Here is a 26,359-nt window from a genome sequence, read left to right as displayed (position 1 = left end):
AATTTTATCTTAGTTTTTTTTTTTTTAAAGCAGATTCTTTGGACCCCATTTTCAAAGATTTTGACTCAGCACATCCAGCAGGAGGCCCAGAATCTGAGTTTTCAACATGTACTTGAAATGCCTCTGATGTAGGTAGTTTAGGGACTATGTTTGAGAAACATCACTAAACCATGTAAGTCCTCTTACTAATCTCTTTCCATAATCTCTTTCCTCTTTTTTTCCTAATATACATCATAATTGTAATTTCTTATCCAGAAACTCTTTCTCCCCTAGACTGTAAACTCCATGAGGGCAGGGTTTATGTCTTCCTTATTCATCATATCCCTAGCATTTAAAAGAAGTACCTGAACAGTACACATGTTCAGTAGATACTGGGTGAATTGAATGACTGAATTGGATTATCTAGAAGGAAGCAAAGTACAAGTTGAAAGGCACAAGGGGTCCTTGAGCCCAAGAACCTACAGTCTAAATGGTCCAAGATTTAAAAGTCCTTGTTTCCATGACTCTCACTGTATGGGGGAGTGTATCAGCCCACCATGTAGAAATCAGTTGAAACTATGGTTTGAATGTTTCCTCCAAAACTCAAGTTAGAATTTATTTTCTGGTGCTGGAGATCAAACCCAGGACCTCCTGCATGCTAGACAATTGCTGTACCACTGAGCTGAACTCTCATCTGTACTGAAGATTAAACCCAGGGGCTCTTTGCCACTGAGCTACATTCCCAGACCTTTTTATTTTATTTTACTTTTTAATTTTGAGTAAGGATCTTTCTAAATTGCTAAGGATCTCACTAAGTCACTGAGGCTAGCCTGAAACTTGGTGATCCTCCTGCCTCAGCCTCCAGAGTTGTTGAGATTACAGGCATGCACCACCACCGTCAGGCCCCAAATTGAAATGTAATTGCCACTGTAACAGTGTTGAGGGGTAGGTCCTTTAAGAGATGATTAGGTCAAAAGTGAGTTTGTTATAACTTCTGACCCTCTTGTCCTCTCTTTCTCTCTCTCATGCATGCTCTCTTGCCCTTCCACCAAGTTGTGGTACAGCAAGAAGACCCTTGCTAGATGTAGCCCCTTGATCTTGGACTTCCCAGCTTCAGAACCATGAGCCAAAGAAACTTTTATTTTTTTGTTTGTAATTTTCTCAGCCTGTGGTATTATGTTATAGTAGCAGAAAGCAGATGAAGATAGTTGGAAAGACAGGCCTTGTGCAGTACCCCAAACTGGGTTCCCCTTGGGGAGGCACGTCTAGGAGCTCATGGCCAGACATGGGCAGAGCAGTCTTGGTTCTGAGACTCCTGAGGCTGGCTTCCGGGGGGGCACAGCTCTGTTGGCATCTCCTAGCCACAAAACTCTAGCCAGGTTTTCCTGGCCTGCCTGGCTGATTCTAGTGCCTTTTGGCTGGGTGACCACTCTTACTCTTGGCTGCTTCCACAGTGCCTTAGAGCACATGGTCAGCAAAATGATTTCCCTCACCATTACTGAACTGGCTCTGGGTCAACCCACTGTCGTCTGTGCTGGCTTCTGAGGGCTTGCCAACATTGCAGGAAGCCGATGCAGCCAGGAGGGTATAGGTGAGATATCCAGGGGACTGCCGAAGCCTCAGACCTTGTCCCCTCACACAAAGTCAGCATTCTGCAATTTTCTCCTCATTGCTCTTAGCCGGTCATCCAGGCCCCCTAGATCTTATCTTATGACCAACCTCTTTGATTTCTCTCCCTTCCCTCTGTGTGTTCTCTGAGGGGCAGAATGAAGTTTTCTAACTCTGCACTGAGTTTATGACTATCAATTAATCCTAAATCAATCAATACTTCCCACCTATGTAAATACACACATGTGTACACAGAAGCTACAAAAATAGGCAGTCAATATGCTTCAAAGAAAAAATAGAATCTTTTCTTAATGGTATCATTGGCTAATTGTATGAAATTCTCTCAAAGCCTTCAAATTCTTCCCTTGACATAAAAAAATAAAAAATCAGCTCCTTTGAGCATCTACTACAACCACCTGGAAGTGATGCTCAGTGTTTTACATGTTGCCTCATTCAGTTCTCGGGCACCACACACACTGTCTAAAACATGTCCATGCACAGTTTAATAAATAATTATGTTCCACAATAAGTTAAAAAGCACCTGTTCATATATCTGTGATGAACATTCCTTTAGTTTTTTTTTTTTTGGTGTGTGTGTGTGTGTGTGTGTGTGTGTGTGTGTGTGTAGTGCTAAGGAGGAGCCTGTGCATGCTAGTCAAGTGATCCACCACAGAGCCCCAGACCCCTTGCTTTCTTTATACTTTTATTACTTATGTATGCATTCCTAAATGATATAGTTTTGTCTATTTTTGAAATATAAGTGAATGGAATCACACTGTATACGTTATTTGAGTTTTTAAACTTACTCTTATTTTTGTGAAGTTAATGAATTTAGGTTGTTTTATGTATCTGAAGTTAATTGAGGTTTATTGCTGCACATTCTGTGTGTAAAATACCACAAGTGATCTTTCCATTCACAATAGAAGGGATTTGACTTCTATTCCTTTTTTGGACTTTATGAACATTCTTATGCATGAGTTTTGGTGTATTGGGGTTCAAAACCCTAAGGCATATGATTAATACTGGAATCACAATATCAAAGACTATTAGTATCTTAACAGCTTTAATGGACAAGTCCAAAGGTTGTTTTCCAAAGGGGTTGTGATGTTGTGCTTATTCCTCTCATCCTACTGATGAGGAAACCGAGGCTCAGTTCCTTAGTAACTTAGGGTCACCAGTTCAAAGAGGGTAGAGCTGAAAGTATATTAAATCAATCTGATTTCAAAACCTATGCTCTTGACCAACTCACTGTCTACCCTCTTTTAAAAATTAAGTTACATCCAACTGGTATAACTAGGAAGCCAGTAATAACTCAGTAACTTAAATAATAGAAATGCATTTTTTCCCCTCACATAATGACCCGAAGAGTGTTTCAGGTCAGCAGGCAGCCCTGTTCCATATGGTCATTAGAAATCAAGGATCCTCTACTGCCTTGTTATAGGGGGCATGGTTGAGGTCAGATTGTTGCCATGTCTGAGATCCAGCTGGGAGAGTGTGGGAGTATGAGCAAGGTTTAATGTATGTGTAAGGTATTATAGACATGGCACTCGTAAATTAAGGCTAAGGGCATGTGGTCAGACACGGTGAGCTTAGAATCAAATCAGTCTCAGATATCCAGCCATATTCTCCTCAGCAAGGAAATATTCACTTAGCATGCACAGAGAAGATTGGATTTGAAGGAATCTACATAGGGAAGGAATGTGGACCCACAAAGGATGGCTTTCCACTGCAAGTGATCTCCATTCTACTCAGGATTGTATGTAAGAGCCTGGGGCCTTAACAACAATACATCTTAAGGGACTTGGTCTGTGGAAATTGTGTTTGCTTACATCCCAATAGTTCTATACAGTGGTCTGTAGGTCTCCTAATGCCAGAGGCATCTTCCACTAGAAGAAGCTGTGCCTGTCTGGGAGGTCTGCATAGGTAAAAGACTGGACAAGATGACGTCTAGGTCCTTTCCCAATCTGGGCCTACATTCCAAAGTCAAATGGAAATTGTTCTAAAGTGTCTGGCATTCTGAATCAACTTTTCGACTTTTTTCCTGCCTCATGGTAAAGAAAGTACCTCTCTCTGTCAGGCTTATGATCTATCCTGGAACCCTAGGGGAGAAGCTGGAGGGGGCACTGGTGGGAGGGCAAGGTGGTGGGATTGGGTAAGGATCACTTGGATAGATCTCTTAACTACTCTCAGCCTCAGTTTTCTCATCTGTAAAGTGTGCCTATGTCTGAGAAAGAAGTAGTAATTATCCTTATTTTACAGATGCAGAATCTGAGGCTTGGAGAAGTGAACTTGCCCAGGAATTTGCTATGGAAAGCAGAATCAGGATTCAGGATTCAAGCCCAGACAGTCTGACTCCAGAGTCAGAATTGATAATTACCAAAGTATCATTGTTGGGGTGCCGAAAAGCGGGTGTGTGTGTGGGGGGGGTAGGGTAAACTACTACATTTAATAGAACAACCATTGTTAGATGTTCTCTGGCTTCCCAGTCGATTAGAACGAGTGTTTTCGCATGAAGGAAACATGGTATTTGGGTATAGTGAGGATGAGGAACACTCCACCCCATCTGTCTCGCTCATGGTTGCTTTCTTGGGAGTAAGGCTGCGTTGAAGCTCAATGGTATAGCCTTGCCTAGCCTGGGTAAGGCCCTGGGTTCAATCCCCAGCACCAGCGAGGGCGCTTGTTCTCTCTAGCGTTGGCAGCCTCTGGCAGGCCCCAAGTAGTGGAACCACATTAACACGGCCTGGGGCACCTGCCCCCAGCGAGGAAGCCTTGGAGCGGCCTCTCTGCAGGCACTGAAGCTCTGGCCCCCAGCAGCCAAGGTTTGGAGGAGGGAGGAGGGTGCAGCGGTTGCTACGGTTTATGCTCCTCCAGAGCTTCAGAGCAAGATTTCCCCAAAAAGCCATATTAAATAAATAAAAGGAAATTCAGCAGATGGGAACATGAATCAATGAAAACTCCCATATGAGTGCAAAGATTTATGTCAAAAAACAAAACATCAACATCTGGGAGCTGCCGCGTCTTCTCTTGGCTGCTCGTTTGGAATGGATTCTCGGTGTCGCTTTCCGCCTCTTTCTGGCCCTGGGAGAGGACGAAAAGAAATAAAGAATGAAGCCCATTTAAAAAGAGTCGTTTTTAATCAGAAATGAACGCTGCTTTCCCCCCTCAACGCTGGAGGAGACGTGAAGCAGGCGCAGGGCTGCGGGCTCAGTCCTGGGAGCGCGGGGAGGGAGCCCTCTGCCGGAGGCTGCCGGGCGCCCCTCCCTGCCCAACCCGGGGCGGCTCCCGGGTGGGATGCCTCCAGATTTCACAGCTGCGGTGGCAGCAGTCGCACTGCACCGCGCTGCGCGGCAAGGCGGCGCCTGGTTAGTCACGTGGACGGGAGCCCAAACCAGGCAACTCTGGCCACCTCTACAGGCAGCCGCCACTGGAGAGCACGTCTGACCAGGGCAAAGGTATACCTGGGTTCCTCCAGTCTGGAGGATAAGCATCAGCGACAAGTAGCAAAGCTGGAATGTGCACCAAAGATGGAAGTCCGCACTTAATTCTTAGACCCGGTGCAGGAATTAAGAAGGTAGATGTTGGGCCCTAACGTGTGGGTTCAAATCCCAACTACGGTAGCACCATCTGTGTGATCCAGAGCAAGTTTACCTTCCCGAGTCAGGATTTTCCTCACCTGTAAAATGGGAATAATAGCACCAAAAAAATGAAAAGTAACTGAGAAAACATGCATGCAAAGTACTTAGCACAGTGCACATATACATAAAATTGAGTAAATTTTAACTAGTATCATTCAAAAAAAAAAAAAAAAAAAAGGCTCTGCATAACTTGTGCTCCCAGCTCTGCAACCTTCTAGAGGCCACTGAATTCCTCCATTATCGGGTTCTAGTCACATAAGCCTTGTTTTCCATCCAGCAGACTCAGTACCTTCAGCCTCAGGACTTTTGCACATTCCCTCTGCCTGAAAGATTTTTTTTCACCTTCTGCTTCAACCAAGCCTCTGTGTGTTTGTGTTTTGCTGGGGATTGAACCCAGGGCCTCTTACATGCTAGGCAAGTACTCTAACACTGAGCTACATCCCTAACCTACAGCCTGTCCTTTCTTTGGGCCTACATTACTTGTTACATGGTGTGGCAAATTCCTTCCAATTCTTTCCTCCCCCAAAAGTGATCCTCCTGTTCTATGCTGTCACAGCAGCAGGTTTCTCCTTACTTGCAAGTTTCCCAGTTGAAATGTAGCATTGGTTTTGTTAAGCGATTAATGTCTTTCACCCTTTGGACAGTTCACCAGGCTAGGAGCTCAGTCTGTTGCATTTGCTGTGGTATCTCCAGCCTCTAGGACATCGAGGGACCTAGGCCCTCCACTTATGGGGAGTAACCAGAGTGGATGATGGGACTCTGAGGCTGAATGAATCCCGGGTCTTCTATATTGTTTCACCACTTCCTTCCAATAAACAAGTATTAAGATCATCCATATACCAAGTCCTATGCTGGACACAAGGGACATAGACCCATACAGTTCTTTGATTTAATGGAGCTTATCATCCAAAGGTAACGACAGATATGTAAACAGAGGACTAAACAGATGGGGTAGAGATGGCAGTCAGGGTGTGTGTGTGGAATGGGGGTTGTTATTCCTGCAAGGCCAGGGCCCTAGGGCTCAGATCATGTAAGTGAATAAAACTGAGTGATTTCCCTGCATTATCTTACTAAAATTCAACAATTAGACTCATTGTTGAATTACCACCCCTTCAGTATCTCCATTTTTTGTTTGTTTATTTTTGTGTTGCTGAGGATTGAACCCATGGCCTTGGTCATATAAGGCAAGTACTCTACCAACTGAGCTGTATCCCCAGCCCTTCATCATCCCTGCAGTACAGAGGAGACAGAGAAGTTAACTGACTGACCTAGGACCACAAAGACAGTAATGGCAAAGGCAGGATGCACAGGCACATTCTGACTCAGAGTCAGAGCGCTGAACTATTTGGCAGGGCAGCCTCCCTGCCCCACTCCCCATCTCTGTGCTGGTGGGAGGAGAGCACTGCCCTCCAAGATTCCTGTTGCAGAAATGTCTCCACCTGGGAGCAGAGAGCAGGCCAGTAGAGCAGGGCTGCTGGGCCCTAGAAAGTTGTACACTCTACACGTGGGGCTTGGTGATGAATGTTCACAAGGGTGCAAAGGGGATCTGTAATAGCTCAGCTAAAAACAGAAGTGCTTCTGGCCTCCAGAAGTGCACCAAAACCCCAGCACTTGAGGGAGGCCCCAGCCTGAGCCTGGCACAATGCCCTGAGGATGCAGCTCACACTTTTCACACACTCTTGAAGCACTGAAGATCCTGCGACATCTCTCACCACCCCGGGCTGTTTTAGATTGGATTCCCATCCTCCATGTGCCTCTAATGGCAGCCCTGCCTGCCCTCCTGAGTCCCAAGAGTCAGCCAGCACAGGACTTGGGGGCTTACAGGAGCACTGCTCTTTGGAGTCTTCTCTCCTGAGGCCTGACTGAGGTCAGGTTCCTTCGAGAATTTGATGAGACCATCCATCTTTTTCAGGCCCCCCCACCTCAGTTCTCTTGGGGAAAGGTGCATCTTCCCCCAGTATCTGGAGAATTCTGACAGGTGGATATGAGATCCCAGCAGAACATCTAAGGGAAAAGGCTAGCAGGAGATCTAGGACTGAAACTCAGGAACGAGGACAAGCTAAGGCTAATCATTGTTACCACCGATTGAGTTCTTTCTGTGCGCTGGACACTGTGCCAACTAAGCATTTTATATGCACCTCAATTCACAGATGAGGAAGTAAGGCTCACAAATTCAAGTAACTTTCCCAAGTTTACACAATCAGAAAGTAGTGGGAGATTCAAACACAGGCCATTAGGATTCTAGAACCTAAGTTCTTAACCACTATATTCTCATTTAGGAGTCAAAAAACCCAAAAACCAAAAAACAAACAAACAAACAAAAAAAAAAAAAAAAACAAAAGGGAGCTTCAGAAAAGAGCAAAGAACTGAAATGTGATGCTTGCGCTAGGGGTCAGAAGAAGGAAGAAGCAATAACAGAGACAGAAAAATGATCAGATGGTAAACAAACAAGCAAGATGCAGTACAAGGGAAACTGCAGAGGAGACAGACTCCAGCCCTGATGCAAGAGGGTGATTTTTAATAGGACCTGGTGACTAGCTGGGTGTGGGAGTATCTGACACCTTTGGGGTGTCTGTGCAGATCACAAGAAATCCACAAGGAAGAAAGGAAGGAAAGAAGGAAGGAGAGGGAGAGGGAGAGAGAGAGATTGCTCAATTTGTTGACTCCTGAGTCTCTAGTTCTAGTTTTTCCTGGCTGCCAGCTCTATCCTGATCGTGGGGTTCATTAGATATCCCCCCTGCTACCCTGGTATCCTGGTAAAGCTTTTCAAAAGCTATCCTCAATGAGTTTCTAGCATTTGCAGTGAGAGTCAAAACTAATGTGGGCATGGGAGGGACAGAGGGGAATTGAGTCACCCCTCTTTCTTGCCTGGATGGCTTAGAGAATTGATACAATAGAAAACGAAGGAGCAGGATGATGAGGTTTTGTATGTAATTTTTTTTTTAAAGAGAGAGTGAGAGAGGGGAGAGAGAGAGAGAGAGAGAATTTTTAATATTTATTTATTTTTTTAGTTCTCGGTGGACACAACATCTTTTGTTGGTATGTGGTGCTGAGGATCGAACCCGGGCCGCACGCATGCCAGGCGAGCGCACCACCGCTTGAGCCACATCCCCAGCCCTCTGTATGTAAAATTTAAGGAGTTGAGTCAAGTGCTCTGGATCCAAAGGCCCACTGGGGATTAATGAGGTGAGCTTTGATGATCCTTATGACCCTGCATCAGAAGAACAAGGATAAAAGCTGGGAGACATGGATGAAGAGCAAGGAAGTTGTATAGAACTGGGAAGCAGAATGTGTGTTGACTAAGAAATCTGGTGGTAGACAGAAATGAACAGAATAGGAGCAGAAAAGGGCAGGAGGATCAAGTAAAGAGCTTTTCACCTAAGGTAAGTAAGCCCTGGTCTATTTCATAGGCAGAAAGAAAGAAAAATCTAGTAAAGAGATGTATGCTTTAGCATGAGGAAAAGGATAATAATAGCAACAAGGTTCTACAAGAGACAGGAAGGGAATGGGCCTGAGAATAAACAGGGTTTGGCCTTAGAAGAAGGGGAAGACTCAGACCTCTCCAACTGAGCCCATGTCCTTGTCATTTCCTCAAAGCCATAATCAGGCCTTACGTTTATTTGTATAGTATATGACTAACATCAGAGTACGCTCACAGCGCCTCTCAAGTTAGTCCTCATCTATCATCATCATCACATGCAGCTACTATTCATTGACTGCACTGCTCCATCTTACAGATGAGAAAACTGAGGGAACTATTATAATTAACTTGACCAAGATAACCTGGCTGGTCTTTAGGAGAGCTACGTTGGATGTGAGACACGCCAGTTTCAGAGCCTCTGCCCTTCTGCCTCCTGACATTTTCAAAGGGTTGACAATGGTTGCCTCTGGGGAGCAGAACTAGAGACTGGAGAGCAGGGAGCCGAAGTCTGCTGGGTTTGATATAAACCTTTAGTACTATTTGACTTCTTACTGGAGTAGTAGCTCTTTCAATGACTTTCTGTGCCCTCCCCTACATTATCTTTTCATTGGTAATGAAAAGATAATTTAAATTTTATATATCTTTTCATCTGAGGGGTCAAATCTACTGAACTTGGCATGCTCCCTGATCCCTACCAGCAGGCTCTTCCTTAACACATTTCACACTTAAATATAAATTGTTTGACCATCTGACCAAGCCCATGTCCAGATCCCTGCCAGGTAGCAGGTTTTCTACATGTCCTTTTAAAAATAAATGAAACAAAACATTTGTATAAAGGAATTTGCATTCCTATATATAAAAAAAATCCCCACTAATAAAAAAACATCTAAAGAACCCAAGTCAGTGCTGAGGTGATGACCCAGCCTTCTCAATGATGAAGGTGAGGCCGCTGGCCTAGAAGAGACAGTGAAAATGAAGACTTTCTCTCTCCAATCTGTCCCCCACACAGTAGCCAAAGTCCTTTCTTTGTTCCTCTGGCCTGGTTACTCCTCTGCTAAAACCCTTCCTAGGTGTTCCTTGCCCTCTGACCAAGTCCAGACAACTCTAGGGCCTTATGACCTGGCCCCATACCTCTTCAGATGAAAGGAGTGTCACTATTCTATGCCCCCAACCCACCCGTGCCAACTCTGACCCCCTATAACCACAGTAATTGTTTTTTTTTTTTTTTTTTTTAAATCAGAGATTGAACTCAGGGGCACTTGACCACTGAGCCACATCCCCAGCCCTATTTTGTACTTTATTTTAGAGACAGGATCTCACAGTCTTAGCTCAGCACCTTGCTTTTGCTGAGGCTGGCTTTAAACTTGAGATCCTCCTGTCTCAGCTGCCCTAGCCGCTGGGATTACAGGTGTGTGTCACCACGCCTGGCTCACAGTGATCTTAAGTTGTGCTTTCTTTGCGAAGCTGTGTTTTCTGTGTCTCCCTGGGACTTTGCATCAGCTATTTCCTTTTCCTGTACTGTACCTTCCCTTCATCATTACCTGGCTAGTTCCTAATCCTCACCATTCAGGTTGGTCATTATAGATGCAGCTGCTTCGGAGTCTTCCCAACTTCCATGCCTAGGTCTGGGTCTCTCCTTGTTCCAATAGTGCTGTGTGTGTGTGTGTGTGTGTGTGAGAGAGAGAGAGAGAGAGAGAGAGAGAGAGAGAGAGAGAAAGATATTATTTTGGGTACTGGGGATTGAACCCAGGGGCACTCTACCACTGAGCCACATCCCAGTCTTTTTTGTATTTTATTCTGAGGCAGGGCCTAGCTAAGTTGCTGAGGCTGGCTTTAAATTCAAGATCCTTCTGCCTCAGCCTCCTGAGTTGCTGGGATTACAGGTGTGTGCCACCGTACCCAACTCCAATAGCACCTGTACATTCCCCACACTGTAGAAGTTGGTAGTATCCAAAGAACCAACTTCCCACCTTATGTCTTTCACTCTCACTTTGATTCTGAACTGGCCTTGTAAACTGCTATAACAACAGAGTACAGAAGTGATGCCATATTGGTTCTAGGCTTAAGCTTTAAGGAGCCTGGCAGCTTCCACTTTGGTAATTTCGGAAGCTCTGAGCCATCCCGTAAGTTCTGCTACCCAGCTGGAGAGGCCATGTAGAGCAGAGAGGCCCTGAGACTACATGGAGAGAAAATGAGGCCCTGTCTTTCCAGTGCACCACTTATCTACACACAACTCCTGCTTCTGCTGCCATCTGACTGCAACCTCTTAAGACCCCAAGAGAGACTAGCAGAATTGCCCAGCTGAGCCCAGTCAACTTGCAGAACTGTGAGAGATTAATAAAATGATTGTTGCACTATTTATTGTGTTGCAATAAATAAATAAAACACCATTCTGTATTTTAATTGCCTACTGACTTTGCCCCACTACACTATTTTCTCTGTGAGGGCAGGGACCACAGCCATTTTTAAAGTTGTTATACATTCAGAACACTAACACTGAATTAAGCTCTCATATACTTGATTAATGAAAATTAAGAATGTCTACAAAAACGAAAGCAATAACAAAAGTCTAGAACATTCACTGTATACACAGTAGCATGAGTATTTGTCACAAGAGGTGATTAAATGGGTACCTGGACAATAGGTTCCCAGTGTAAGATAGCTTACCTTTGAAGAGGAATTGAATCAACCTGACTCTGTGCCACAATCCAACCACAGTTTGGGGAATAGAAGAGAATGGCTGATGGTTTGGAACCTGGGCGGTTCAGGCAAATCCAAAGCTCAAGGAAACAAAGTTGCCTTTCCTGACAGTGCTCCTGGTATGCCAGTGAGGAGGCCAGCTGCCCCTGACATCTATCCCTTGTTCTCTGGCGACAAGATGCCATAATGCCATTTTATACATGGCAACAAGCACCTTACACATGTGTCTTCTCAGATCCTCTCCTTCAAAACCTTTTAACTAGCTTCAAACAGAGAGAACACTCAATAATGTGTGGATGTGGAGTGAAGACATTTCCATTCAAATCAGTAAATCCCATAGCTGGGCTCTGGTACATGTGGCTATATCACCATCAGCACAAGGTATCTGGTCGTCAACAGGCATTGCTTGAACATATTCTGTGGACTTAGTTTATGTCAGCCCCATATAGGACACAAAATGGGAAAATGCTATCTCTGCCCTGGAGAACTGGGGAGACTAGACTTACACAAATGAGGTAATTAAATAACAGGACAACATGTAATTACTGCTAAACCATGTAGTAAGAAATTAAGTGTTACAAGAAATGGGAAAAGCAGAAAGCAGGGAGGTCTCAAACAGTTGAGAATTGGGCTGACCCTTGGAAAAGAAAGCCAAGTACAGACAGGTTGAAAGGAAGGGCACCGAAGTCCCAGGAAGAACACAGCTGAACCAGAGCACTTGTTGAGGCAGCCAACACAAGGAATATGAAAGGTAACTGCCCCAAATTTCAAATCAAGTTATTTATGAATAGTTCCCCAATATTCAAACTCCTGGACCTTTATTCACAGTTTTTCTGCTTACAATTATTTTTTCTCATCTCTACTTCATAAATTCTTACTTATATTTAAAGGCCCAGCTCAAATGCAACCACTTTTTTGAATCTTTCCATGGTACATCCCACAACCCATTGCTCATGCTTCTATTACAATGTTATCTAATACATTTGCCTACTCACCTCCTCCACAACCATAATAGCAATTTACATTGATTGGGCTATTACTATGTGCCAGGAACTATGCTAAACTTTTATTTTATTTAAGCCTCACAACAATTGCATGAGGTATTACTTTCTCTATTCTATAGATGAAGAAGAAGAGGCTTGGTGTGATTAAGGAACCTGCACAATATAATAAAGCTAGAAAATGAGAAAGCTGGGAATCAAACTCAAATTTGTGGGACTCCATCATCCACTCTAATCCACTGGACCATGTATTCCTGAAGGTCACAGAAGCTCCTTATTCAACTGATTTCTCAGATCCTAGAATGGCAGCTGACTTTTGGCTCAAAAACTGTTTAACAAATGAATACAAATTTTGTACCACATGCCTGGGTTTAAAAGTAGTTACGTTCAGTACTCTCTCACCCTAGAGACTTACACTCACCAAAAAGGGGGAAGAGGACAAGAAGTCTAAGTCTGAACATCTTATATTTTAATTTGAGCTCTTTTATTTAATGGATTCAAATATAGTGAAAGGAGAGCTATTTCTCTCAAAAGAACACAACTTAACATTGGCTGGGTTTGCAGACATGGGCTCTGATTAACAGGGCGTGTGGCTGGCTGCTCTTGGGATTTTGAAAGGAGCAAATCAGAGTCTCAGCCTGTTACACCATGAAGAACCAGGGGAGACTATTCCACCTGACCCCATCGTGGTACACAGACTGAGGCCCTGATAAGGGAAGGAGTCGGCCTTAGGCTACACAGTGCGACAAAGCTGACAGCTAGAATCTAAGAATTGAAACCCTGCCTGGTGCATTTCTCAAGGCCTACGGTGGGGTCGGGGCCTGGCATCGCTAAACGATGGCCTCGAGCGGGAAGCTGGGACTGCTAGCTTCTTCCGTGGGGCCCTAAGGCTCTTCTCCTCCGGCCTAGATCCACTTCGCCTCCTTAAGCCTCTGGGCCTGGGGAGTCTTTTCCTCTTCGGCGGCTCCGCGGTGTCTACAAGGTCCTCTTGCTCCACCGCAGTCGTTCCAGCCCTGCCACAATGGCCACCTGCGATCCCCGGGTCGGCGCGCTGTCCTCTCTCCAGTGGGGGTGGCAAATGACAGCTCTTTCCTGGGCCTATACCCTCATGCCCTTGTCGCGGTTCACCTCCCGACTGGCCCCAGATACGCCCACATCCTCCACTTCCTCTCGCTGAGGGCCGTCCTTCCGGTGGAGCTCTTTTCTAATTGGCGAGCTCAAGAGTCGCGTGGGGATTTCCCCACTTGGGACACCACAGCGGCCGCTCTAGCGGCTGTCCCATGGTTTGGCCTGGCTTTTTCGGCTGCGCGGTCTCTATGGTGCTGGAGACATGTGGCGACTGACGGGTCTCCTGGGCCGAGGTAAGGGGCAGCCCGTCTGCTAGTGCCCAAAGGCCGCAGAGACTCTGAATTGGAGGGAAGGGACGCAAGGAAACTGCCGGAGCGACAGTGGGCGGGGCTAGACTGGAGGAAGGCGGGGCCTTAAGGAGGCGGGGCTACGTCTAAGAAGTCAGGTGATGTTGGAATTTGAGTTGTGCAGCAAAGTGAGAAGAAGGTGGAGCTTAGACCCAAGGAAATGGGTGGAGCTCTAGGAAGGGGAGGAGTCAATGAAAAAACTAGAGGCTGTGGAGTAGTGAAACCAATGAACAAAGGAGAGATTTAGAGACTCTAAATGTGGATGTGTGGCCATAGAGCAAAGGTTGTCACCCATAGAGGGCATTAGAATCGCCTGGGTGAACTTTTTCAGAGTATAGATGCTCATCCTGAGAGCCTTCTTTTTTGGTTCTGGGGTGGCACCTTAGAATCCCCACTAGGCTAAAGATTTCCATGAGAACCAGTGCAAGGGCTGGGGATGTGGCTAGTGGTAGACTGCTTGTTTAATATGGATGAGGTCCTGAATTCAATCACCAGCACTGCAAAAAAAAAAAAAAAAAAAAAAAAAAAAAAAAAAAGAAAAGAAAAAGGGAAAAAAAAAGAAATAAGAAAACACTGTAGAGGCAGATGCCAGTGATTCCTGTGTTTCCTGAGATAATGCTTTGTTGGGGCCACTTGGCTTCGGTCTTGTTCCTGTTGAAGTAACTGATCCTTGTTGCTCTGCACAGCACTTCCCCGTCTGTTGGGACCTCACCTCCGGGGTGTGACCCCCAAGACCAACAGCTCAGATGTGCCTCAAGCGACCTCCTCCACCTTGCTGGTCCCTTTGCCCAACCTTGACAGGTGAGACACTGCCATTCTGTCACCCATCTTCTCCTCTGGCCTTCCTTTGCCTCCTTTGCCCCCGTTTTGGACAGAACTTGATAGTTTCTAATTATATCATCTAGGTCAGGCCACCATGGTCCGAGTACAAGCAGGGGCCCAAAGTCCCATGGATGGAAGAATGTCTTCCAGTGGATGTCTGCTCGTGTCTCCCCAAATACCCTGTGGGATGCCATCTCATGGGTAAGGCATCCCCAATCCTGTCCTTTACCTTCAGCATGGATGAGAATGATCCTGCATGGAAGAGTAGCCAGGTCTAGAAAGGAGAGCAAGGCCATCATTGTGTCTACACAATGAGGAACCCATGACACTGGAGTATATTCATGGATGTAGTGTCACACCCTGTACCCTTGGTGTGTACTTAGCCCTCATTTTATTCAGTAAACATTTATCTAAAACCTCTGAGCCAGGCATTTTTTCTTGGCACTAGGGGACATAGCAGAGAACAAGGTAGATATAATTCTTGCTTTCATGGAGCTTACAGTAAATAATAATAAATATCATTACATACTAATGTAAACTATTATACATGTGTTATTTTGTTTAACATCATTGCAAAAATCTTACACAAAGAAAAATGTAATTTTTTTCTTTTTTTTTTTTTTTTTTGGTATTGGGGATTGAACCCAGGGGTCCTTTACCATCAACCTCCCTTCCCAGCCCTTTTAATTTTTTGTTTTAAGACACTATCTCACTAAGTTGCTGAAACTGCCTTGAACTTACAATTCTTCTGTCTCAGCCTTCCAAGTCACTGTATTTACTCCCTATTTAACTCTGGAGTTCAGGCTGTATTACTTCAGCTACTATGACTTGTAAAAGTACCTACTACAGAATCTAGAAAGTTAGGTGCTCCGTAGTAAACACTAAGTATAATAGGGCAGAACCTTTGTCTTTTGGGCAAATTTTCAGGTAGAGGTTCGGCTTATAAGGTATTGTGAATGAAGTTGACACATGTATCACTTGTGTCTATCACATCCCATCCCCACTACTTTCATGCTGTGCATTTATGCAATTGACTTGACCTCTTTGAGCCTCATTTTTTTTTTAATATATTTTTTTAGATGTCGATGTACCTTTATTTTGTTCTTTATTTATATATGTTGCTGGTAATTGAACCCAGTGCCTAGGCAAGCGCTCTACCACTGAGCCATAACCCCAGCCCCTCATTTTTTTTTTTTTAACCTGTAAATTGGTGTCATCAGCTGAGTCTGGGATATTTCTATGATGGGATACCATTCTCTGGGTTTTTGCAGACTAGGGGCATATACCCTAGAGAGGGGAACATTTTTCCATTTTGTCAAAGATCTGAGCACTAGTAAAGTTCCACACCAAGTCCTTTTGTGAACTAGGCCTGGATTCCAGAGGGCCTTATATCATCCCTGGGCTCTGTACTACTGTCCATATGAAAGGGCCTACATACAAGCTGTCCCCAATGCGATGGATACTTGTCCCTTTCTTCACAGTACTGCTGCCTTCTCTTTCTTCTGAACTTAGTTCATACATCACCCCCATAGGAAGGCTTTTCATGACTCCTTATCAGGCTTTCCTCTTACATTCTTTGTAACCTCACAATTTGTTTTGTTTTTGGCATCTAGCATAATTGCAAGTTATTGTATTTCTTTTTCTCTATACTTGGGTTATACAAGATATAAGCTTCCCCAGGTAGAGGTAGGTCTGTCTTATTTGCCATCATATGCACAGTACCTATTGCAACAGACAAGTGTTTGGGCATCCCTCCCTGAGCATGACAGGGGTGGAGACAGGGAAAACAAAGCAGGCACTGGGTTAAGAGGTAGCTCAGGTCTTTTGCTGACCTGTCAGAGAAGGAGACACCTTCCACAAGCCTGCAGCTGGAAATGTGCATCATTTCCAGCTTACCGTATCATCTTTTTGCTTGCCTAGATTTTCTTTGTTCAGTTACTAGTTGTGCATTTATTTAGTGCGCATTTATTAGGCCCATACGATAGCTTAGCACTGTGCTGGGAACCAGGGATCCATTGGTGAGCAAAGCATGTACAGTCCTGCCTTTGTTATGCTAACAGAAGCAACAGACCTTAGATGAGTAATTGTAGTGATGCTTATTAAGTACAAGAGGAAAAGTTTGCATGTTGTGAGCAGGGGAGCTGCCCAGCGGGAGTCGGGAAAGGCTTCCCGAGGAAATGATGGGGGAGCTGAAGGCCAGCTCTGAAGGAGTTGACTGGTGGGGGACCATGTCCTGATGTGCTCTTTCCCAGGGCACTCTGGCCGTGCTGGCACTGCAGCTGGCGAGGCAGATTCACTTCCAAGCATCCCTGCCAGCAGGACCTCGACGAGCAGAACGCTGCTCTTGGCGCAGTCCCCTGGATCGTTTCCTCTCTTCTCCCTGGTGGCACCCGCACTCCTGTGAGTTCTCAGTCCTGGAGCAGGAGGGCTAGGCTGGGAGTTTCTCTAGGCCAGGAAGCTCTCTGGACACACCTCAGGAAAAGAGCCATCGGCAGCTCCTTGCCTTTCCTATCTGAAGTCAGAGGAAGGGGAATGTGGGGAAGTTCTGTCCACCCAGGGTGTGGGCCACACCTGCCCTTCTGTGTCCCTCCCTGTCCTCCCATCACCTCCCATGGAGCTCCCAAGTCCAGAGTCCTTTAGAATCCTGGGTGTGGCTTCCTGCCTGACCCTCAGCAAGTTAGGTGATTCTCTGGTCAGTCATTCTGTCACTCATCCATGAAGTGAATCTTTATTGAGTATGTGTTATGTGCCATGGTACAGAAGCCATATAGCCTAGTGGTTGAGGCTCTGAAGTCAGATTATAAGGGTTCATGCCCCAGTTCTATGCATATAGCCCTGTGTCCCTGAACAAGCCACTTTTTACTTTCCCATGTTTCAGTTTCTTTCTTTAGAAAATGGTGTAATAATAATAAATTCCATTGTAGAGGTTACTTAGGAACACTAAATGAGCTAATATATGTCAAGGACTTAGACCAGTGCCTAGCATATAATAAGTGCCTGGTAATTATCAGTTTAAATTCTTGCTCTTATTATGCTTATAATCATTACCAACATTGCCATTAAACAAAGTGCTAGGTGCTGGGGCTATATTGTGAATAGCTCAATACTTCCCTGATACTGAAATAATTCAAGCAGAGGAGTGATTTATGCTCCGGATGGAAGATCAGCATAAATGTGGGTCCTGGAGGGAGTCCAGAAAGGAAATGCAGAAGGAAAAATGGGAAGGAGATGTCCTAGGAGTTTCAGAATTCTTCTCTGACCTCTAAAACCTCAGGGAGGACTCTGTCAATCTGAACTATCCCCTCTGACCTGACTGTTCTTGCTGACTCTTTCCAGCACTAAGGAGACACGTTCTCCCTGACCCTGATGGCCCAGTTCCCAGATGTATTGGCCTCAGGGAACCTAGGCTGGTCCAGGAAGAACTCTCGGCTCAGTTCAGAAACTTTTCCTTGCCTAGCTCCTTGAGAACAACTGGTCTTCAGGAGCCTCCTGAGGAAGGTATAGTCTCACCTCCTTAAATGGGTAGAGGGTGGCTTAGGGGGAGCTGGGCAGATGGGTGCTTGTTGCTGTATATTGCCAGATAAGGGAATTGTCATTCCTGTGAAGTTTCTTGCTTTCTGGGATGATTCAGTTATTTTTGGACCCTGGATGGGTGCTGGACGGAGAGGCAGGGCAGACTGGGAGGGTAGGGGAAATAGCAGTCTTCTCCCTCACACTGGCTGGGTATCTTTCTCTTGCAGGTCCCAGTAAGTTTGATTTCCTGTATGACAGCAGTAGCTTTGAGCCCAAGACAAAGCCAACCCAGCCTCAGCCCACTTGTGAAAAGAAGGTATTATCTAATTTTGGCCACTTGGATCCTCACAGCATTCTGTGGGGGAAGGGCCATCCCAATGAGCCATCTTCTGATGCATCTGGATATTTCTTCCCCAGGAACAAGATAAGTCAAAACCTCTCCCCCTTGAGGAGGCCGTGATGTCCATTCAGCAGCTCTTCCAGCTCAGTGTTTCCATCGCTTTCAACTTCCTGGGTAACTGGAGAGACCCTGCAGGAGGGTGGGACAATGGAAGGGGTATTTGGTAGGTGGAATACAGTCAGGGTCAGAAGTGGTTTAGACAAGAGATTTAATTTTCTCCCAGGTAGGTAGACCAATCTAGCACCTGCTCAGTGATGTCAGGGACCCATTCATGTTCACATGTGCTCTGACATTCTTAAAACTACCTCTCATCCTGAGGTTCAGTTTGGCTATTCTGGCTGCTACCTTCTGATCCATGGATTAAGTCACTGGAAGGGGGAAGGTAGGAAAAGCTGAAGGACCACTCCTTCCCTTTAAGGACATGACCTTGTAGGGAGTTGTATAAGCCAGAGTGTAGGCCACACCTGTCAGGCAGCTGAATGACCATGTGCTTCCCTGAAAATTCTTTTAAGTATGAGAAAATAGTTAAAACACAAGGTTAAAGGAAGAGGAAATTAGAAGAGTAGAGGATCAGGGTTACTGATGGAGCCAGTGTGGGGACTGGTGACAGGGTGGGCTCCTTTGTCCCCTCAAGTCCTCTCCCCAAGGACAGAGGGCTCTGTGAACCTTGGACAGTGAGTTGTCAGGCAGCAGGGAGGCAACCTTAATTCACTGCTGGCTGAATGGAACCTGGTTTCTCCCTCATTAGTTTTTTGTGATCTTGATGGGCAGTCTCTGAATTTTCTTTTCTTTTCTTTTTTTTTTTTTTTTTTTAAAGAGAGAGTAAGAGAGGAGAGAGAGAGAGAGAATTTTTAATATTTATTTATTTTTAGTTCTCGGCGGACACAACATCTTTGTTGGTATGTGGTGCTGAGGATCGAACCCGGGCCGCACGCGTGCCAGGCGAGCGCGCTACCGCTTGAGCTACATCCCCAGCCCCTCAGAATTTTCTTGCCCATTCCTTCATTCATATATTCATTTATTCAGCAAGTGCTAAGCACTGTGGCAGAACACAAAAGCAGCATAAGCTATAATCATATTTTGCATTTGTATAGAGCTTTCACCCTATGCAAAGTTATTTCTCCTACATTCTTTTTTTTTCCTGCTCTGCCTCTAGGATTTTGCAGTCTAATTGAGGAGAGAGGACTTGTATTCTTAAAGCAGTTTATTTTATAGGGAAAAATTTGGTATATTAGTAAAGTGCCAAAAAATTGTGTAAAGCCTGAGTGTGGTCAGAAGATTCTAGAACAGCAATGAGACGGGAGGCCTGATGGTGGAGGTGGACTGAGGGGTCCCAGGCAGGAAACAGTTTGAGCAAAGTTGAGAATTGGCTATTCCCTGCTCCTTTCCTATTTCCTTTTTGTTTGGGTGATGTGTGAGTTTGGGTTTGGATGCACCTGCGTGCAGGCATTGGCTGGCTTCATTACTATAAGATAAGAAGTGTCACTTGTGTCAGGTGTGGCTCATTGGTTATAGGCTATTTAATTCCACTCTGGCTCACTTAAGGCCCAAAGGAAAATTTTGACCTGCCAAGCCTCAGGACAGGAATCAGGGAAACTCCAAAGACCCAAGGGACCGCAACCCATAGACAGTATCTCCACAGCTGCTATCAGAATAAACTTACAAGAGCTCTCTCCCCTCCTTATCCCAACCTGATCAAGATTCAGATTCCTGAGAGGGTCTCATTGGTTAGGAAGAGCACAGGCCCATAGACAGCATTGTTCCTAAAGGGCAATCGGAATGTTATTACCAAGGGGAGGGATGGTTTATGGGAGGGCCGAACCCACTGTTGTCTATGGTAAACCAAAGAGAAATTGGAAGATGGAAACATATGCTGAGGTGTAGCACAAAGAAGAGTGAGCCTGGGATGCGGTAGGGAGCCGAGTGTGTCTGGTTGAGAATGTAGGACATTTCATAGAGGAAGTTGTGTTTATGCCCTGTGCTTTCTTATAGGGATAGAGAACATGAGGAACGGGGACTATATAGCAGCCTTTTCTTACTTCCAGAAAGCTGCAGACCGTGGCTACAGCAAAGCACAGTACAACGTGGGCTTGTGTCACGAGCATGGCAGAGGCACCCCCAGGGACCTCAACAAGGTACTGTCCCTTCTGCCTCCAGACCTGTCCTGTCTCCTGTGCTGAGCTGCCCAGCATGATCTCCAGAAATGAGTAGTTGGCAGGGATGGGGGAAAGCCAGCTTCTTTTCCTGACTTGGTTGCAGCTCGCTGTAAAGAAAAAAATAAAAAAAGAAGCTCCTAACTTCCAGGAATTTAGACTCAAAGCTCTGGCAGGACAGGGATCTTGCTTTTCTTCCTTGTACCTATACCCTCAAGAGCTCAAAACAGCCCTTAAAAAATGGGATCATTCTAAAAAAGATAAGTACACAAAAATAAACATGAATGTGTTTCTTTTAATTGTATATGTAGGCAAGAAAGGGGAAACCATCTTAAAATTCCTTCATTGAGAACTGGCAAATTAAATCTATGGGCCTTACCAATGATGTGATAGATCGATATTTATTGACAGGGAAATATATTCATAGTGTCTTGTTAAGTAAAAGGTTATAAAATAAGTAGTATGATACTATTTTCTCTCTCTCTCACTCTCTCTCTCTCATATCTCTTGTCTCTCTCTCTCCCCCTCTCCTTCTGTTTATGTGTGCATATGTAATACACGTCTATGGGAAGAAATCTTCAAACCTATATACTAAAATTTTAACAGAGAGCCGGGTATGGTGGTGCACACCTGTAATCCCAGCTGCTCTGGGATTGAGGCAGGATCACAAGTTCAAAGCCAGGCTCAGCAAAAGGTAGCAATTCAGACCCTGTCTCTAAATAAAATACAAAATAGGGGCTGGGGATGAGGCTCAGTGGTTGAGTGCCCCTGAGTTCAATCCGTGGTCTGCAAAAAAAAAAAAAAAACAAAACAAAACAATAATTTAACAGAGAATGATCTTTTGGAGGCAGGATTTCTCAGGATTTTAGTTTCTATTTTTAAGTTTTGGCTTATCTGACTAATCTATAATGATTATGTATTATTTAAATGATTTTTTTGAAAATTTCACTCAAAGAATAAGGTGCTTATAGAGTTACCAGCAGACTTGATATTTCTCCCTTTGCCCCAGGCAATTCTTTATTACCAACTGGCTGCCAGCCAGGGCCATAGCCTGGCTCAATACCGCTATGCCAGGTGCCTACTGCAAGACCCCGCCTCCTCACAAGACCCTGAGCGGCAGAGGGCAGTGTCCATGCTGAAGCAAGCTGCAGACTCGGGATTGAGAGAGGTGAGTGCCATTGGCAGGGTCTATCCTAACTGTCTGGAGCATGTGGATCCTCTAAAGTGACCAAGATGTCATCTTCCTTTCTCCTTGTCTGTAGGCCCAGGCTTTCCTTGGGGTGCTTTTCACCAAGGAGCCACACCTGGATGAGCAGAGAGCTGTGAAATATCTTTGGCTTGCAGCCAACAATGGGGTATGAGATCTCTGGAAGCCAGACATGTTGGGATATTGAGCCTGATCAGAGAAGGGGTTTGGGAACTGGTACTGAGTTCTGTGCTTACAAAATTGTTTGCAAGGAGCTTTGGCTTGGCTCTAAGCCTTAGCTCTGGTGTACTTGTTCTGTGACCACTGGGCAGGTCCAGTGCTATGCTGGAGGTGAAAATCAGCCCTGGGGGGAGTATTTACTTACACACCTTACTGAATGCTGCAAAGTAGGGTTCCTTCCTGCCCATCCAGTTGTTGAACATTTATTAGCACATTACTGAGCCACTCACTTCTGAACTCAAACCTGTTTACCCATCTTTAAAACTGATATAATGGTGCCTTCCTCACCTGTCTACAACTTCACAGGGTTGTTGAAAGAATCAAAATCTAACCGAAGTAACAGATATGAGGATGCTTTGTAAGCTATTCCCATGATGAGTGCATCTCTGCAAGTTGTGGTAGTCGCCAAGACTCAGATACACCTGGTGGACACACTGAGCACTTTGTGGGAAAAGGAATTTCTGGTTTTCTATGAACTGGGGGCCTTGGCATTCAGGTGTGCTAGCCCAGAGTTTGTTCAATAGAGCAGTAAGTAGTTCCATGGGATGTTTCCGAATATTACAAGGGAATAAATAGTTAGTTGGGTTTGGGAAGTACTGAGTTATAACAGCTATTTTTAATGCAGGAAATCTTAAAAGCTTTATGTCATTATGAAACACCAAATTCTTTTCAATAACCTGATAGCTTTACTGAACTCTTAGACATTAGAATACTTTTTCTTGTCCACTCTGTGTTGTTCAAAGTATATATAGTAACTATCAAAAGGGGACCAGTGTCCCCAGCCATTACCTGGCACTATGTCTTCTTTTCCTTGCAAGAACCCTCCCCCCCCCCCACCCCCGCCAACCTTCTTCAGGCTAAGTGGGTCTGCAATCCATGTGCTGGGCACACCTGGGGGCACCCTGGCTGGCTAGAGTCAGACAGCAGACCAAGAAGAAAAGTGTACAAAGGATGTCTGTCACCCATATGGTCAGTTGGGATACTGACCTCACCCTCTTCCCACCTACAGGGTATGGTGTCTCCTTGGGTTTTCAGTGTTGCTGGGGTGGGTGCTTAGCCTTACTTAAGCCCATGCTGTGTTCTAACCTGGCTTGTAGCCCCAAAGCTACTCTGTTGCCAAGACTTTGGCCTATGTATAACAGAAGTGGGGGCAGAATGTGTAGCAACAAAATGACTGCAGAGGATAAAAGAGAAATGGGACCATAGTTGGGAGTCTACAAGGTGTCTTATTTTAACTTGGGATATGATGAAAATATTCTAATAGGGAGGGATTATTGATGTGGGCAATTAAAGGGGATGATAATAATAACAGCACTCATCTAAGCACTTTTCACAGAGAAACATAGCAAACTAATAAGGTAGTATAGTTACTAAACTCCAGTTTATAGGTGAGGAACCCGAGGCACTGAGATGTAGAGTAACATGTCTTAGGTTACTCAGATGATAAGTGGTAGAGTCAAGATTGGAACCCGGCTGCACAGGCCAGGTTTGTAACCACTAATTGTTCTGCCTCTGAGGAGCATTGTCCTCAGGAGAGAGGACTCAGAGCTATACTCTGTCATTTCTGCTCAGCAGACCTCTTGGGCAGAGACTCAGGAAGGCACACAGGGCCTTTGGGAAGCTGATCTTCCATCACTGCCTTCTGCTCTTTCAGGAGAATGTAGGAGCCTGACTCCAAGGTTTCCCATAAGGGCTGCAGCCTTCTTTCAGGCAGCCTCAGCAAAAGAAGCCTCCTCACTACTCTGTCTGGAATCTCCTGGGTGGAGGGATCCAGTCTTCTCTGGGCTAGGCAGGCTCTGGGCCTCTGGCATTTCATGGTTGAGATCCCTTGGAATGGGATGGGCCCGGGCTGGCCCTTGACCCTGCGTGGATGAAGCCCCAGCATGCCTGACTCCACCTCCTGGCTGAGCCTTACAGTTCTTCAGTCCTGCACATGTGTCTGTATGTCTATCCATTTTCTCCTTTAGGACTTACAGAGCAGGTACCACTTGGGAATTTGCTATGAGAAGGGCCTTGGTGTTCAGAGAAATCTGGGAGAGGCCGTGAGATGTTACCAGCAGTCAGCGGCTCTAGGAAACAAGCCTGCCCAGGAGAGGCTGCGCACCCTCTTTTCCACAGAGACAACAGGTACCAATGCAAGTCAAAGCCAGATTGTTCCTCCACTGAGCTCAGCACCCACCCTGTGGCAGACAAGAGTCTCCTTGTCATGTCCAGCCTCAGTGGTGGTTAAGAGCACAGCTTTTGGAGTGTTAACCCCTCCTTGTACTGAACTGGGTCTCCATGTCTTTCAGCCTGTTTCTTCACCTCTGAAAATCAGGGTGATAGTACCTCACTCATTAGCTTGTAAGGATTAAATGAGATGATGATAAAGGGCTTAGCACAGCCTGACACACAGTAGCTATTGAACAAATGGTGGCTGCTCTGAAGGCTTCTCTGGAGAGCCAGTGCCCTGAGGCTATTGAATTACCCTTCTTGGGCTCTGGGAGTCCTGCTCACTCATGAGTCACTAGAGCGGGGCTGGGTTAACAGTGCCAGGGGAACCAAGTCCTTTAAAAGTTCTTGCTCCAAAATAGGAGTCGGAGAATACTGGAGAATACCGTGAGTAAGCCTTGCTCTTACCCCTTCTTGTAGCCCCAGGGCCCAGCCACCCAGCAGCACCGAAATCTTTCTCCAGCCCCTCCCTCTGCAGCCTGAACACTCTGCTGGCAGGTGCCTCAGGCCTCCCTCACGCCTCCAGCACAGGGAACCTTGGCCTCCTCTGCAGAAGTGGGCATTTTGGATCCAGCCATGGAGCCTCCAGCAGGGCTCTTCCCTCGTTGGAAAGGAGTCTTGTAAGACTGGGTTTTGGCTAAGGTGAGATCAAACACAGTTACTTAAGGGCCTGGGGGTGAGGAACAGGAGACTGGATGATAAAAATAGGGTGTCAAAGTCCCTTTCCCCAGAGGGAGCCAGGTCCCCAACTTTATCAAATGCATGGTTAATCAATGACTTTGACCTTTCCCCTCACTTGGTAGCCTCATGAATGAGCATTCTGTTCTCAGTCATTTCTGATCCGTTCACCAAAAGGATGCATTCAGTGACTTGTGAAAATCCACTGGAGATTCTAGAGACCCTGCTCCTCACCTTAGCCTGTCTCTGAGCCAGTCCCTCACCTTCTCCATCCCATGCCGAATTTTCCTCACACTTATACTGCACCATCTCTGGCCATAATCTGAATTGTGTGACTCTGGTGATGCACAGGAGGATTATAGTAGTTATATAGTTAATGTATAATATAAAAGATGATGTCATATTGATCTATAGTTTTTACAGATATTTATAAAGCTAATTTCAAAAGGGGGAGAGGTCAATTTAAAGAAAAACATTGTGTAAAGGGGAATAGAGATCCAGAGAGGTGGCAAAAATTATGGGGGTGGTGCTATGAGTGGCTAATACTTGGGAAAAGACACATCAAGACATGCCTGGGACTAGCTCCAACACTGGTCTTTGTACATCCCCAATGGATTTGTCATGGTTCTCCTTTCACATTTGGTTTGGGCAGAAGGAGTTTCTTGCCTGCCTAAATGCCGACGTGGATCTGCTTGGCTTCTTCAGTCCTCACCTCAGTCCTGAAGAGGGAACCTGTGAATGCTCAGAGATATCAAAGCTAGAGTCCCAAAGAAGAGGCCAGTTATTCACTCCCCTTCCCCCCAACCTTGAGCAGCTCCCAGCATCATAAGAAGAAGAAAGTGTGCGAAGAACCCAGGTTCTGGCTCAGCCTGCTTGCCTGGCCATGTCATCTTGAAGCAGTGGACCTGACTTGTTGACATTGTCTCCTGAATTGTAGAGCAAGAGCAGCAGTGTGTGCCCTGCCTCCTACCTTTCAGGCTGAAGCACAGGTGTTTTACTGTGGAAAGGATCTGGGTTCTTGCTGAGACCCCAGAGGCAAGGTGATGCCCGTGGTTGAGTGGCTTTATGCGTCACCAGGCCAGTATGAGAACTTAGCCTTCTGACTCCCGGCCCAGCCTTACGTTCTACTAGTCTACACTGTCACTTTACGTGAAAGCATTATTAGGGTCCTACCGCTGTGAGGGAATAAATGGAGATTGGGCACTTGGAGCCAGAGAGTGTAGATTGTGAGTCCTCGATTGGGAAAGGTGAGCCAGAAATGTATGGGTGCTTAATAAAGCAGATGGTGGGTTATCTCATCAGTCTTTCTCTTGAATGTGTCGGGGAGGGCCAGGGAGACGGTCAGGAGGAGCTGAAAGCCAAGGCTCCATCCTCATCTCTAAACTCTCCATTAACCA

At 45.6% G+C, this 26,359-nt stretch overlaps 1 protein-coding gene and 1 long non-coding RNA gene across 3 annotated transcripts; one reads left to right on the top strand and one right to left on the bottom strand.

The window, feature by feature from the left end:
* Window positions 1-4,555: 4,555 nt before the first annotated feature.
* LOC308650831 lies at window positions 4,556-13,395 on the bottom strand. The gene is made up of 4 exons (XR_014022419.1): window positions 11,311-13,395; window positions 10,207-10,294; window positions 5,046-5,260; window positions 4,556-4,665 (listed from the first exon to the last, which is right to left on the bottom strand). It is a non-coding gene; the product is annotated as an uncharacterized lncRNA (long non-coding RNA).
* Window positions 13,396-13,546: 151 nt separating this feature from the next.
* On the top strand, window positions 13,547-26,260 carry DELE1 (DAP3 binding cell death enhancer 1). 2 transcript variants are annotated; one of them, XM_081297031.1, is made up of 13 exons: window positions 13,547-13,705; window positions 14,446-14,560; window positions 14,665-14,782; window positions 16,834-16,981; window positions 17,918-18,079; window positions 18,322-18,410; window positions 18,512-18,608; window positions 20,487-20,629; window positions 21,657-21,815; window positions 21,910-22,002; window positions 24,041-24,200; window positions 24,705-24,926; window positions 25,618-26,260. In XM_081297031.1, exons 1-12 carry the CDS (start codon window positions 13,675-13,677, stop codon window positions 24,923-24,925), a joined length of 1,536 nt encoding a protein of 511 aa, XP_081153157.1. In that variant the 5' UTR covers window positions 13,547-13,674; the 3' UTR covers window position 24,926; window positions 25,618-26,260. The 2 variants fall into 2 exon arrangements, with proteins under 2 accessions (XP_081153157.1, XP_081153156.1); XM_081297030.1 differs by having other exon boundaries at window positions 25,615-26,260.
* The last annotated feature ends 99 nt before the right edge of the window (window positions 26,261-26,359 follow it).

This window comes from Spermophilus citellus (assembly GCF_964194105.1).
Source record: "Spermophilus citellus genome assembly, chromosome: 1".
Lineage (NCBI taxonomy): Eukaryota > Metazoa > Chordata > Mammalia > Rodentia > Sciuridae > Spermophilus > Spermophilus citellus.
Note: the sequence above shows the minus strand (reverse complement) of the source record. Positions and strands in the feature narration are given on the sequence as shown.